The sequence below is a fragment of the Hippichthys cyanospilos genome, chromosome 4, assembly GCF_059441005.1.
Source record: "Hippichthys cyanospilos isolate Australia breed blue-spotted pipefish chromosome 4, RoL_Hcya_1.0, whole genome shotgun sequence".
In the NCBI taxonomy this organism is placed as follows: domain Eukaryota; kingdom Metazoa; phylum Chordata; class Actinopteri; order Syngnathiformes; family Syngnathidae; genus Hippichthys; species Hippichthys cyanospilos.
Genome location: NC_142372.1, coordinates 2,212,726 through 2,228,316, shown reverse-complemented (window position 1 = coordinate 2,228,316; position 15,591 = coordinate 2,212,726). Strand labels below are relative to the sequence as shown.

At 38.9% G+C, this 15,591-nt stretch overlaps 1 protein-coding gene across 2 annotated transcripts in view; it reads left to right on the top strand.

The window, feature by feature from the left end:
* Positions 1-1,279: 1,279 nt before the first annotated feature.
* rasa3 (RAS p21 protein activator 3) overlaps positions 1,280-15,591 on the top strand; it is a 35,107-nt gene continuing 20,795 nt past the window's right edge. For both annotated transcript variants that reach the window (XM_088413457.1, XM_088413456.1), the window contains exons 1-4: positions 1,280-1,574; positions 12,132-12,249; positions 13,263-13,366; positions 14,457-14,551. In XM_088413457.1, the coding sequence (XP_088269583.1) occupies positions 1,520-1,574; positions 12,132-12,249; positions 13,263-13,366; positions 14,457-14,551 (372 nt within the window). In that variant the 5' untranslated portion in view covers positions 1,280-1,519. The remainder of the gene's footprint in view (positions 1,575-12,131; positions 12,250-13,262; positions 13,367-14,456; positions 14,552-15,591) is intronic.

Genomic DNA, 15,591 nt, shown 5'->3' with positions numbered 1-15,591 from the left:
CCTACCCGTGACTCTCCAAAACCAAGCATTCTATCACGAAAAATCATTTGACAAACTATTTAATGAAATTTAATGACAAAGGTCATTTATCAGTTGGCAACTCAGAATATAGATTTTGGCGGATAATGCACTGCTTTTCACAAAGTGAGAATCCTTTCAGTCACGACAAGGAAAAATCATTCTGATTATCCCAAAGTACACACATCGGTATGCTGTGCTTCTCAGTCCATTTTTTAACCTCACACACGCCACAATGACTAGAAATAAGATCATTATCTAAAAGAACTGCATTAGTACAGTACTAATACCTAAAATGTATCATTTTGATGTTAACAAAATAATAAGGCAATATTAACGCAGGTTATTACAGGTTAGTCTGAAGCAGAAAAAAAACTTCAAGCAATGTGATTCGATACTGTTGGGGGCTCGTTAGACCCCGGGGAACAAGCTTTGCTTTTGCCGTGTGAAGTGCAATCGCACATCCAAGTCACCCGTTGGTGCAGTGGCGCTCTCATCGTAAAAGGCTGTGCAGGAGTTATAACTTTTTCAAATTGCTGTCAACATTTTTTTGGATCAAATTAATGATTGATGTTATATATTGGTGTGCCTGTGCTAATGTTCCAGATCAATTTACATTTAGTATTATTTATTGATTACATTTTTATTTCAGCATTGACATTTTTTTCAAAAATTTCAGGCACTTTAATGCAATTCAAGTTTTTTTTTCAGTTTCAGGGCAAATTCTAATCTTTATAAACCCTGTAAAAAGTTAAGGTTTGTTGAAAGTTGATTTATATCACAGGAGTCAAACTCAAGGCCTGGGGGCCAGATCTGGCCCGCCACATCATTTTATGTGGCCCGCAAAATGCTAATTATGACTTCATGTTTCTGGCTAAAATACCAAATTTGCAAGTTATCGTCAACTTTTACACATTTTTTCCTGCCATTTTTTCCTTTGAACAGTTTTGAAGTGACCTCTGATTTTAAAATGTGTAAATGTGTGACAATCATACGTAAAATTTAATCGGCTCCAATATCACAATGTTTTTCCACCCGATACTGTCGCAATGTAATATCTCCGATGCATAGTAAAAATAAAAATAGCGTTAACATGTTATTAGCTTGTTTTATGAAGCTCTTGTGTCGGATGTGATTCAAATGCGCTCTCAACCGCTCAACTTCCTTTCCCACTGTCACGCCTCTTAGAAGTGGGCGGGGCTTAATCCTCCCTCCCTCCCCCCCGTTCCACACCCCCCACCCTCCGTTGTTGCTGCTGCTGCTGCTGCTGCTGCTGCTGCTGCTGCGTGACGGACAGAGAGCTGTAGCGGTCCTCTTGTTCTCAATCAGCCAGCGGCACGGTGCTGGCTTCGGAAGTGCGATATGCGCGCATAGATGTGCAAAAAAAAAAAAAAAAAACTCTGGAATATCCCATCGCTGGAGAGGCTGCAAGCGACCAGCGTGGAAGACCCGGACCGCGTCTTGTTCAGCCGGCTAAAGGCAACTGAGGGACGGCGAGAGCATGGCGGTGGAAGAGGAAGGTCTGCGGGTCTTTCAGAGCGTTAAAATTAAAATCGGTAAGAAAAAAACAACCGAGAAACACCCACCCCCTGTTTAAGCTCCTCGATGGATGACTCCTCATTAATGGGCCAGACAGGCACCGAGGGCTGGACGAGCGCGACTGATTTGTCTGGTTAATGTTATTCTAATTCAAATCACATGCGCTTCTATGTAGACTGTACAACAAATGACCGCGCAGTGCAAAAGAGACTTGTCCAGCTCCGTGGCTATCGGGCGACTGTGGGAATGTTGCAGCTGGCATACAAAGTCCATCTCGGTTCTTCACATTTGCATTCAAATTTGGATACAAATATGTAAATTGATTCATCTAACGGGCATTTTTTTTCCAAGCACCGGTCTAGTCAGTGATTGTTGAAAAAAAAAAAAGGAGCTTGCTATATTTAGATGTCTCCGTTGGGTATCCTGGTTTTGAGAGGCATGTAAGTGCTCTCATTTATTTGTTATGAATGAAGACATACATACTGAATGCGTCGTACAGTGAAAGAGCTTTCTTGACCCTTTTAGAAATGATCATTCCAGTACAAGAAGCATTTGCCTCATGGCTATGTACTGAACTGAATGGGTGTCTATCCAATAGGTCAGAGGTGTCCTAAATATGGCCCGAGGGCCACTTGCGGCCCGTCATCCACATTTTTGTGGCCCGCAGCATAGGCTAAAAATACATTTGCTTTGCTTTTAAAAAAAGTAAGAAACGGGTTTGATGGTAGAAACAGTTATAAGAGTGAATAAAACCTTAGTTCATCTCATCATTTGGAACAAAAAGCTTTCACGTAATTCATTATTTCAGTAATAAAGTCATCAATTTAGGTCGGAAAGTGCCTATCTTTAGGCACTAAAATACCAAAAGTAATTACTGCATAAAGTAATTGATTAATGAATTAGGTACTTTGGTAATTGATTACTTCAGTATTTAACCTGGTATGCACTGAAGTACTCAATTACTTTATGTAGTAAATGTACTAGTAGTTTAACTAATGAATGTAATAAAGTATGAAAGTAATTGATTACTATAAATGTATGAACTTTATACATTTAAAGGCTATGTGTAACTACTGTCTTTAATATTTTACTGTGTTCAATATGTTTAAGTGTAAAAAAACCTGAAATAGGTTATAACAGTGATACGTTTAAGAAAATGATGACGTCTTAATACACCTTTGAATGTTCGATAGATGATTTTAAATGTCTTTTATGCATTAGAAATGAAAATTGAAGTCTGACTTTTTTACAGCTCTTGTAATTGCTGTCATTTAAAATATTTATTATTGAACAAATCTTCATCAATTGAAACCCAGTTCAAAATGCTTTCAAGATAAAACATCTCTATACCCTCCCCCCCCGCACTCAAATTATTCATTCCTCCTGTGTGATTTTAGTAACTGTTTCTTCGGGTGGGGGGGTGCGCCGTATGTTTCTATTTTTGAACCTTATAATGGATTCGCTGGCACATTCATTTCCTGTGTGTGCTCTAATTGTTATTCCTGGTCAATAAGGGACAATCTCCCTGACATCTGGCACCCCATTCATCCTGAACGGGCTGTCCCGATTGTTTTGACTCCAAACCAGCGACAGAAGGGAGGAACAAAAAAATAAATAAAACAATGCATGCACACATTCAACAAAGACAGTCAAACTGATACATTTTTTTAGGCCTTTGGTTTATTTAATTATAAGCGTATTCATTTTTACGTTAAGAATTTTGGGGCATCTTCAATAGGTAACCTCGGTAGAATAGATATCGTTCCGAGAAATTATTACGGAAGTGTGGACGTGCTAAAGTGTAACGTTTTTGAATGGCAAACTCATTCAAAAATAACAATGATATTAATCATGAATTATTTGGAGGCCAAATGCTATAACCATAGCATTTTCCTCATAATGCCATAAGTTATTGAGGTGCGCGCCTGCAAGATGAAAAAAAAAAATATATATATATATATATATATATATATATATATATATATATCATACTAATCAGACATTATACCAGTACAATTGATAATTAAGTAAATACATATTTTATAGTACTTTTTGTTGGTTCAGCATTTTTTCCAGTAATGCCAGTGCCAATGTACATGCGCAAGTCAATATCCCTTGGCATTATGGGAGAAAATACTATGGTTTTAGCATTTAGCCTGAAAGTAATTTATTATTACCATTATTGTTGTTTGAATGAGTTTGCCATTCAAAAATGCTACACCTTAAGTTGTGTGATCTTTAGCGTCCTGCGCAACGCTTGCGTCACACTGTTTTCACCACATTGCCTTTGGCATGTGGCTGACTGATGACTCAGACGTGAACATTTTTGTTTATAAGACGACTTACGATCAGGACACCCTGCCGGTCGATGACTCCCCCGAGCTTACCGGAGGAACGTATGATTTTCGGAAACCAAGAAGGGACACTAGGAGTCCATACTGTCTGTAAAACAGGAAACAGGAAACTACCCCCCAATTCACTTCCTGATTGGCTGCGCTAGACTACAGAAGAATTGTGTTTTTTCCTGCATGGCATCAAGCTAATACGTAGCAGATGTGGTGGGACACAGGCAGGGGGACAGAGGTGGTGTCTCACATATCGGAGAAGTCAACTAGACTATTTGTGTACTTACTTGGGTATCGGTGTGTTAACTAGCCAATTTATGATGGAAATTGCAGTACTCTAGGTGGTCGTTTTTGTTTTTAGACACCTCCACACAACTTATCCAAACGGCACTAACACCTCCCTTTGGCCCCTATCCGTATTTCTTACCCGATTTTGTAGCTACACCTGTTGTTGGCACAAACTCACATATTTTGATGGTACAGCATAATTAATGTTTACGCTCATTGCAGCATAAAGATTTGAAGTCTGCCTGGCATCAATCCAGTTGACACCGCATTGTTGACCCAGCAGCTTGTCGTTATCATTTCATAGCATCTTTACAGTCCAAGTGTTTTTTTTTGGCTGTTATGGAAACAGCACCGTGGAAGAAAGTGGATTAGTTGCGGTGTGAAGAGGTACCGTGCTAAGAAAGCTGAATTTAGCCCCCTCCGGCTATATGACTTTGGCCGGCTTGAACCTTGGAGGGAAAAGTGGATTTCTTTCGACATGACCCCCTTCACGTTTCCCCTCACCCCCTTCACAGCTGTCTAACAGAGGTTCCCGAAGCTTCCCATGTCTGGATTGAATGGGAGGCGACCGAGAGGGGAGGAATGCCAGTGAAGCAGCCTCTTTCTCTCTTTCATGGGAAGACTTCGATTTGAGTGATAATATCTAAATGCAGATGCTCCCATCCTTACGAACCAGTTACGTTCTGGGTGCCCGTTCGTTGGAGTTGTTCGTAATAAAATCTGCCGAAAAAAGTCAGTCAGAAAAAAAACCCAACACGGTTCCGTTGAGTACATCTAGAGCTCAAATTGCCCCTTGTCACTATACTGTACCATGCTTCTTGGAGGAGCTTCAAATTAAAAGCATACCAAGGCTGTTTGCATCATACACTTCTTGCTATGGTACAGTTTATTTTGAAGCAACGACTGGACCCTCAGAACATTTCCTGCTGGCTTCTCAGAACATTTCCAGTTTAAATACAATGGAGAGGATTGACAGGCAGCGCATTCTCCCCGTGTATGTACACTGCATTTCCTAGCGATTCCGTCCCATCCCTCGTATCCTGCCTGGTAAATCCGTCTATCGCGCTTGGGTCATTTTACTCATTGTTTTGCCGTATCAGCGTAAAAGAGCAGAGTTTGATTGGGCACCCCTGCAATAAATTATCTGCGGGGGAAAGAAGAGAAAATGCGCTCGATGCGACATTTGACTTACAGGCAACTCTGCTTGTATCGCTAAACGTTCGTATGTAGAGCAACATCTGTACTTCGTTTTACTGACTTTTCCTAGAAAGCCGGTTCTCTGGGAAGTGCTGTAGTTTTCTGTCAACATTTGTGTTGACTGTTCGGGAATAGCGGCTCCTTCTTGGTAATTTGGCCTTAATGAGAAAGCAATACTTGGAATAGCAAGGAATGGCCATAATAGGACCAGCATGCAGGGTCCGAAGGGGTAAATAAAGGCTTTGGAGTCTTCCGCTTCTCGTGTTGGGCTTCAGATACCTTGTAGGAGACGCGGTATCCCCTAAGCGTCTGTGGTACCTGTACAACATAGAACAGTGTGAACGTTCAGTTTCTGATTCGGATTGCCGGCTTATCTTCTGCTCTCCAAAGCTCCACTCCGATAAGTGGAAGAAAATGAATGGAAGGACAGACGGATGGATAAATGTCGGCGCGGACTGTTTCCAAACGTCTGATCAAGCTAATATCATAGTCCTTTGAGAAAGTCCAAATAAAGCTGCCTCGCAAATATTTGGATAGGATCACGTCCACAGATGTAAGATTTAAAGCCTCCCCATAATTAGCAAACTTGCACGTCCCTGCACAAGCGCGCCTCTCCGCGCATGTTTGTGGTTGTTTATTTTCGTCTCACTCAAGTTTTCCATTGAGACTTAGCAGATTGGTGTGAACATTAGCTGTTGCCAGCATGAGATGGGAAATGAGTTTGATCAGTAACCCAATACTGTTTTTATTCCCAGGGACCATGGTGTGCTGCATGAGCAGTCATTAACTGTAAATACACGTTTTCAAATGGTTTAGGCTTGCAGCAGTTGTGTGGCCACAGTTATAAAAAAATGCTGGAAAAAAAAAGTCAAGTCTTGTTTGTACTTCACTTCTCATATGAAGAGTCTTTTTTTTCTTTAGTTTTGTTGCTGCTAAAATTCTACTTATTGATGTCTAGGACACAAAACAAAGAATAAATACTGCAGGGCTGCAACTAAGAATTATTTACACAATCTATTCATCTTTCAATTATTTCACTAACTATGAAAATTATGTTTACTTTAAAACTGATTTAAAATATTTTTTGTTGACAAATCAAATCTTTTCATTTGTTAATTTTTCCTTTATTCAAGAAATTTACGCAGATTCCAATCCATTCATAATTTTGCCTGTTCTTTGAAGAACCGTTCAATAATTTAACAATATTTTAGGCAGTGGTTTTAAAACCGAGCGAAACGTGCAATGCACTTGCATATTTTACATTCAGTGGTTTCGGAATGAGTGACACAATAACTGAAGAACCCTGGTGATGCCATAAGGGGTCATCTCAGTTCACAATGGAAATTTTGTGTTCTAAATACAAACAGTGGTTCAATCATCACCTTCCAAAGATGGGTTCCCTTCATTTATCGTTTGCAAGTGCCATGGGCGTAAAAAAAGAAATATTGTTTGTCATTATAAGTAAAAGATAATGATTGTTTTGTTGTGCACAAACACTAGCTTGTTCTGCTTGTGGGGTTGAAGTATGTAAATGTTTACCTGTCAAAGTGCTAACAAAAGAAAGTATCAAGTTGCATTGGAGGGAATGTCGCATCAGGACTTGGAGCCAAGGAACCAGTTCGTCACTTTGTCATTTATTCAAGAGTGAATGTTTTTTCAAGAGATGACTTACTGGCTTGAATACTGTTTGTGCGTGTTAAAAATTTTGTTGAGAAATACAGTATGTATACATAAAAGAGGACCCATATAGATACTTTACTTTTTTTGTTTAGTCAGTGATGGTAATAAGCAATATTTGGAGCTGGTAATTATTTTCAGTAAACTGGAAAACGGTGTAAAAAGAAAAACAAAGAAACAATCTAAATGCAAAATCTTAATTTTGAAATTGCAACAAATTAAATCGTAAGATAGATAGATGGAAAGATGGAAAGTTGTAATCTACTCCTGTCCTCAATGGTCGCATCACGTCTTGTAGGAGTGCCCGTCTCCCTCATGAAACTTAAACACGCTGTTAGATAGACGCGAAGGGAGAGCAAGAGAGGGCAGTGCTGCAGCGGAGCGTTGTAAATTTATACATATATAGATAGATTTGCTAGCTGATAGATAGATGAATGCTAGCTAGCTAAATTGATGGATGCTAGCTAGCTCGTTGGGTTAAAAGATTGGATGGATGGCTGGATGGATGATAGATAGATAGATAGATAGATAGATAGATAGATAGATAGATAGATAGATAGATAGATAGATAGATAGATAGATAGATAGATAGATAGATAGATAGATAGATAGATAGATAGATAGATAGATAGATAGATAGATAGATAGATAGATAGATAGATAGATACTAGTGTGCTTATCTATCTGCTACCAAGCTATGTAACTACAATAATAAAATTGAGAGAGCACTGTACTTCCATTCTTCGACACTTATTGAAAAAATAAAAATGACCACAAAAAAAATCCCCGCTATGTGAATGAACTGCGTATTAACAGGTAGTTGCACAACTATCTGGCTTTCTTTACACACGCGCACACACTGGGTCATAACTGGGGTTTCTGCTGCTTTCGAACTACATCTTGGATCCAGTTGAAATTCCATTCTCCTCATCTCATTTCCTCTTGTAGCATTCTCCAATACTAACTGCCCTCTACTCCCCTCCTTTCTCTTTTTCTCTTCCACATTTGTTGTTCTCCTTTACAAGCGATTGACTCCTCCACATCTAGGTTTCTCTCACATGCGTTCCCATGTCTTCCACGCGTGTCGCGCGAGCAGCAACCGAAAATGTTAATGGTCGCGTATCCTTGAATGTGTTCACGTCAGCGGCGATTAGAATAACAAGTGGCCTTGCTGCAACTGTACACGCAACGGAGAAGGAAGATTAGCAAAGTAGCGCATTACACTGAGGGCATTGCTTCAACCACCTTTGCTTCCTCCTTGCATCACTCTTCACTTGTGTGCTCATCTTATTTTGTGTACATATTGCACCTAGAGCAGTGTGTTTTGTTTACATACTAGGTCAAGATATTCTCAAAGGACAGCAAAGGAGCTTTGCATAATCAAAGTAGAGAGCGTCTGTCTTTGTCTGCTTGTTTTAAATATTAAGGGCAGAAAGTGAAATCCAATCCATCTGGAGGAAGGAAGTGATGTAAAGTAACAATTCATGTTTTAAACTTGTCTCAAAAAAGAATATGGACATGACATAATAGCTACAAGGCGAACTAAATTTTGAAGGGAAAATAAGCTGGATTTATTTACCGTAATTCCCCAAATATAAGACAATTCTTTTTCTTTTAAATGTTAACATTTCAATGGAAAATTCGACACCATTCGATCAGTGAGCCACATAAGCCGAGTTTTGACGCACAGATGTGCATTTTTACATCAGCCGCATTCTTACTTACAATAATTACCCTAATAGGCCGATATAGAGGGAGGACGCCACTTAGCAGCCAGCACCTGCCGCTTGTGTTAGCTGAGGATGTTACGGCATTCTTTTCAATAAAAGAAGCGAGCAGACCGATCCAACATCCGAGTCCATCCTTGTTCACACACAGGAACGTCACTAAAATGAAGGCTCATGTAAAAGTTTTGAGAGTTTTAAGAGTGCACCGGTAAGAGAACACGGAAAGGTATTCCATTTGACTTGTTTATTAATTATAGTCTTTTTTCGTATACACACAAAATTCGGTATTCATCGCATTTCTATATATATTTCCATCGCTAGATAGACAGATGGATTAGTTAGCTAGCTGTTTGCTACTTAGCTAGCTACCTACGTAACTGGATGGATAAATGTGACATGATGGGAGAGAGGACAAATAAGAGAAGGCGTACAGTACAGGCAAGATTTATGACTTATTATTGTTATGATGTGTAGAAATGTATGCAATGCCACTTTTAGACATTTTGGATTTGTGAATGATTGTTGTTGTTGTTGTAGACTGATGTGTGAGTCAGCCCTCCAGAGTGTCACACATTAACTTAGGTTGCATTGTTACAGACTCCCTCGGGGGCACTTCATCACCTGCTTGTCCCTCTGCGCTTTCTACATTTGTCTTCCGTTTTGTAAGAGGAAGGCTAAGATGCATCATCAAAGTGGATGTTTGTACGAATATGACACAACTAACAACTGACATGACACAAATGCTGCTTCATACTTTCTAGTATCAACAAAACACATTATGTTCATCCACCACAATAATAGTTATTGTTCAATTTTAAAATTAGAATCAACATTAAAAGTATTATTATTAGTAGTAGTAGTAATAATAGTAGTACTAGTAGTTAAAGTGCCTATAACATGATTTTTTTATTCTTTCCACGTTGTAATATTTCTTCTGCATGGGGCCAGGATGAGATCGCAAAACAAGCAAGGAATGCTCAAAAATACATCACATTACAATTAGCGTTTCATTCCTTACCAATGTAAACCAAAAAATCAGAACAAAACTTAGCCTTTCTCGCTAGCTTCTGCTTACACCGAAGTAAAGCGGTTATTAGTTGTAAAGTTAGTGTGTGTTGTCCTATTATTCTAATATCAATGTAATTACTCTACTTAACATCTGCACCCATGTGCTTCTTATTGTTTCCTTTCTGTTTTGGGAATTCCAAGAAGTTATTTTTAGAGCTATTTGTCCCACAATTGCATGACTGACATGCGGGGGAATTCACATTCCACAATTAGTCCCAACGCTGTTATTTGCCAGAAAGCAAATGCTTCTTCACCTGCGTAATTAATCGCCTTAAATGATGATGGCACATGAAAACCTTTGCTCCAAAAGTTCATAGGGTGCATGCAATTACTCAATATACACACTGAAATTCAAGTTTATGTCAATAAAAGTGGTTTGGGAATGCAATCGTGAGCGCAAAATACGGTTACGCCTTTAGAATTCATGCACTGATTAACTGACATACAAATCATGTCCTTTCACGGAGAGAATCGGTTTGCTCTTTTACTGCCAGTTATTCGGGGTCAAAAGTCAACCCCCTCCCCTTTTCCCCACATCGGGCACACTGGAACAGTGCGGTGTATTATATTTACGCTTACAGCAAACCGTTTACAATGTTTGAATAAAGGTCCAGCTCATCTACATGTCACTCATTTGTTTCTGTTTCTATAATTGGGGGGGGGGGGGGGGGCGGAATTCAATGGCCCCAAGAAACATGCTTTGCTTCTGTCTTGTGAAGTGTAATTGCACTTTCACAGCACTAGGTGGTGCATTTGTTCTCTTGCTCTATTGATGCTCCTGTGTTAATGTTCCAGATTAATTTACGTTTTTTTTTTTTTTTTTTTTTTTTAGCGTCAAACGGTTCAGTCATTCAAAATGATATTTCTAGTTTAAAAAGAGTTTCTTATGTTTGTCACCTTGATGCACATTAGGTTTTTTTTCAGTTTCGGACTAACATGTAACCTGTACAAATCCTGCAAAAATTCAAGTTAACATTTAACGGCGAGTGGGGGGCGGAATGTTTTCTTTCTTCCAGTTTTGCTAAAAAGAATCGAGAAGCGTTGGTGTGAGGCATGTTAAACAAGGAGCAACTGTGGAGCTGTGTGTGTCTCCTGGGTGAAGGCAAACAATGAAAGACTGACTTATCTCAGGCTTCGGGAAGGAGACTTTATTCCTCATTTGGGACTGGGACACCACCTTTGTGTGTGCGCTAGTGAGTGAGTGCGTGCATGTGTGTCGATGTGGGTGGTTGGACCGCATTCTTGTGAGAGGGAGTGCTATCTGTCACATATGTTTGACGAACCGACAGAGCAGACTTGGGTGGGATGAAGGAAGCGTCCCACTCGGTTCCTTTCATTCGCAGATCACACATGGCAGCGTACGCCATAAGATCAGTCACGCATTGTTTGGAATGCCCCTCGACTGGGTGAGGGCATGACATGACAAGTGCGCCCCGGTTAAAAGTAGACACACTGTGAGATCTAAGCTCATTATACATTTTGTGGGATTGGATGATGCCATGTTAATTTAGGTGTGTGTTGACCATGTGTAAGGCTACACCATTGTGGCCAAAATAATATCACGATTATTTTGGTCATTATTGAAATCACGATTATTGTGTTTGGTCAAACATGTCTATTCATTGCCCTTTAAAAAAAAAAAAAGTAGTAAATAAACAATTCAAGGCTTGATACTTACAAATAATAATAAACTAAAACAAATAAATAAAACAAATTCACCCCCCAAGATATGGCAAAAATTTTGCACACAGGGCAACACAGCTAACTTACTTGCTGATTGTAAACCAATGAAAAAATAAGCCTACTTAGAATTATGCACATTATTTCTTTTAAGCAAGTTTTAATCAATTAGCAGTCAAGATGTTATTTTTGGTTGGATTTCTCAGAATGGATCTCAATTGACAGCTTGCACGATATATATTAGGAATCAGTTGAGAAGCTCAACGCCATTTCACACTGGCAAATAATATATTAGGGTGAGAAACGCTGACGCTTTTGTCATGCAAACATGTTGGAAACTTTGCCACCTGGTAGTATAGTAAATAAGTGCTTGATTTAACCTTTTGAGGATGAGCTCAATTAATCGTGGCATCCAACGTCGTGATTGTGATTAAAATTGTGCAGCCCTAATAAATCGATTTTCTTGTGTTCATATCATTAAATTATATATTTCTTTAGCATCCGTGTTCCATCAAGTTTATGTTTGCGTGTATATGCAATACCTCAGCCGATGCACAACACTCATCTATCTTTTTTCTCTCTCTCTGCACAGGGGAAGCGAAAAACATCCCTCCCTACCCGGGGCCAAACAGGATGAGGGACTGTTACTGCACTGTCAACCTGGACCAAGAAGAAGTCTTCAGAACAAAAATTGTTGAGAAGTCACTCTGGTATGCCCGCCATCCTCATTCTCTCTCTTTCCTGTTCTTTTTTTGTGTGTGGACAGGAAGTTGCAATAAAAGCAAAACTCTCACCAAGCAACTTAATAGAAGCATTACTGTCAACAGACAAAAGTGGGAAACCTTTTGACGATTAGACGTCAAAGATTAATTTTTACTGAGCTTCAAACTTTCATTTAAATGGGCTGGCGGTGAATGAGCTAATCAAACATCCGGATAATAAGGCTTACCTTCAGTGAATGGTGTAGTTTAAAACTGTTTACATATATTTGGTGCACCGCATTACAAGGAGCATAGAATAGAAGCTACGGTAGTGGCTAGGGTTGCGTTATGAATCCAAAGAGCAACCCAAAACCTTTAAATATTGTTTTGTTGATTTAAAAAAGCTTTCTGTATTTATTTTATGAAATTGCGCTTCCTTTTATTAAAAACTCCGATTTTGCACCTTGTTCCCATATAATTTGCTTCAAAATTGGAGCATATAAAGCATATCAAAATTTCAAACAGGTTGTTATAAAAATTAAATTGTAAAATTGATGTGCGTGCGCCTTATGAGCGTAAAATAAGGTAGTCTAATCATGTCTAGCAGCTGTATACATGTAACACCGGTGTCTTTATTACACATAAATCTATACCATAACCTTGTATCCTTAAATAGATATCATAAAATTTGTTGACAAGGTCATTCTGCGGACCTCTGTGTTCACCTTGAAACGAATGACGAGCAATTCCAGCAGACAGTGAGTGATCTTTGCCGCGCTTGACTGAGAGACATGTCGCCAAAGACCTCGATCAAAATGTTTGCAAATCTAATCCCAATGTATTTTTCACGTCTGTGCGAAATCACAACTGAACAAATTGTATGTGTGTTCTCCTTTCGTGTTTCTCCAGCGCTTATTTACCTCCTGTAGCTATTAACGTCTCAGGTGAAGGACTTCGTTGAGCCTTTGGGTATATCTTCAAATCACTGCATGTTTTTTCTTTGTGATTTTCTCCACCAACAGTCCGTTCTATGGCGAGGACTTCTATTGTGAGATCCCCCGTAGCTTCAGACATCTCTCCTTCTATATTTTTGACAGGGATGTCTTCAGGAGGGACTCCAGCATCGGTGAGTAAAAAGCTCCACAGTTTTTTTTAATTTATATATCTATATGGTCTTGTCAAATGGATTAACTGGCCTAACCAGTTATGCCTGAGGACCTGAGAACTCGGAACTAGCGTTAAATGTCAATCGCACTTAAAATGTTCAGGGGAAAAAAAAAAAAATCTGCAGTTCCCCTTTGGCATCTAGTGAGGTTAAATATACAAGTTGTTTTATATGCAAGATCTGACCAACCGTGTCAAAATGCCATCCCCTTAACTGTGATATTTATATTAGATTTCACTAATATTGTTGTACTACATCACTCTCAAAAGGTGTCAACAACTGTCAGAAAAATTTCAGGAAATGCAGCTAGTGTCTGTGGTTTCACACCGCTGCAGGAATGGAATTTTTCAAATACATGACAGTGGTGATATTGGCACTATCAACCACAAAAACTTTCTACAAACACTTTATAATGTACATATGTTTTATTTTTTGACTAAGACATCATTTTTTTCAGTAATTATTACTAATCAATTACGTGTTTTTCCCCTCTAAAGATGCTGCAAATTAGCATAAAAGCAAGGTTCTTTTTTATTTTTCTCCACCCTGAAACCCGTCAAGGAAAGATAAATGTAACTGTTTTATCAATTTGAACGCAAGTTCATGTCGAGATTCTATGAAAGAGAAGCGTTCCACTTTTGCATCATATGCAGCCAGTAAGTTAGCTTGAAGTTGTCAATAGCGCCTTGTCTTGAATACGAGCACACGCAGAAGAAGCTAGCTTCTCTTATTCCGATTCAAACAGAGGACAACGGTGCCGTGTTCAATCACCTCAAACGTTTCCTAGCTTGAAAAAAAAGTAACTCCCACAAACCATTTTTGCTGTAATTTCGTTGTTACAATATCTACATTTCAACAGAGTAGTACTATATGTTAACACACTTTGCTAGCTTTTTTTTTTTTTATATAAAACTGGTGTAATTTGAGAACCTCTGTTCAGAAAAAAAGTGCTCGGATCTTTTCTTCCTGTAGCTGTAATGTTTTGGGGTTCTTGCAAATTTCGGCTCTCTTGGAGCTCATTTGTCATTCTGACTTGTAATGATATGCGTAGGTAAGGTTGCGGTGAAGAAAGAAGACCTGCAGAAATATCACGGGAAAGACACCTGGTTCCAGCTCCAGCCTGTCAGCGCTGACTCAGAAGTTCAGGTCAGTACAGAGCAAGAGAATGCGCAGTCTTACACTTTTTTTAAAATGCTCTCCTCATGGGCAAGGACGAATATCCGATCCTGACGATGCGATAACCATTAGCATAAATGTCACGGTATTGTGGTATTAAAATAACAGTTCTCATTAAACACAATCCATTTGATTTTGAAACTAAATATTTAGTATTTGCTACATTAAATATGTACCATGTTTAGTACCAATAAATGAATAAAAAATAACTTTACCATTCTTTTTTTTTAATTAAAATGGTTCTTAGTAAGTTGTCGTAAGTAGTTGAAAACGTAAGCGTTTTCAAGACCAAGACCTACTTCTTATCATCCGTGCATGCCAAGAAGGTAAAAAAAAAAGAGCCATTGCTATATTGAGGTGCGCTAGATTGAAAAAAAATCCTAAAAACACATGATACATTTTCAAATCGCATTGAATCTTGTCATTTGGAAATCTCAAAATCATACACAAAACAAGTTACCGCAGTTTGACTAGCATGAGCATTTTTTTTTTTGTGCCTTTTTGAATTTGCATTTTGAGAGACTTCTTGTTCGATCCAAAAGAGACACGGAGGGCGGTGCTAAGCGTCACGACTTGAATATTTATCGGTAAAGTTTCGCCCAATCATCTCCCAATTGTTAATATTCAGCGGATTCATTTTTTAGACACGCAAACGTCTCACAATCCCCAGCGGGAAGTTTGAAAAAAGGCACACATTTGTCCATATATAATTTAGTGATTTAAAAAATGACTACATCAAGGCTTTCTGTTTAAGGTTTTGAGGCAAATTCTTCATGCTGTTTACCATCAAACCGTTTTATGACATTAAAAAAATAATAATTATAGTATAGGCCGTGGGCCCCTAAAATGTGGGTGGCGGGCTGCAAATGGCCCCCACGCCATTATTTAGACGCCTCCGGTATTAGCGGTTATCGAAACATTGACTTTTTAGCACCATGGTTGATAAAAGTTGCCAGATTACTTTGTAATACTCTACTTTTGTCCGAAGCTTGAAAGTGGAAGTTGAAGAA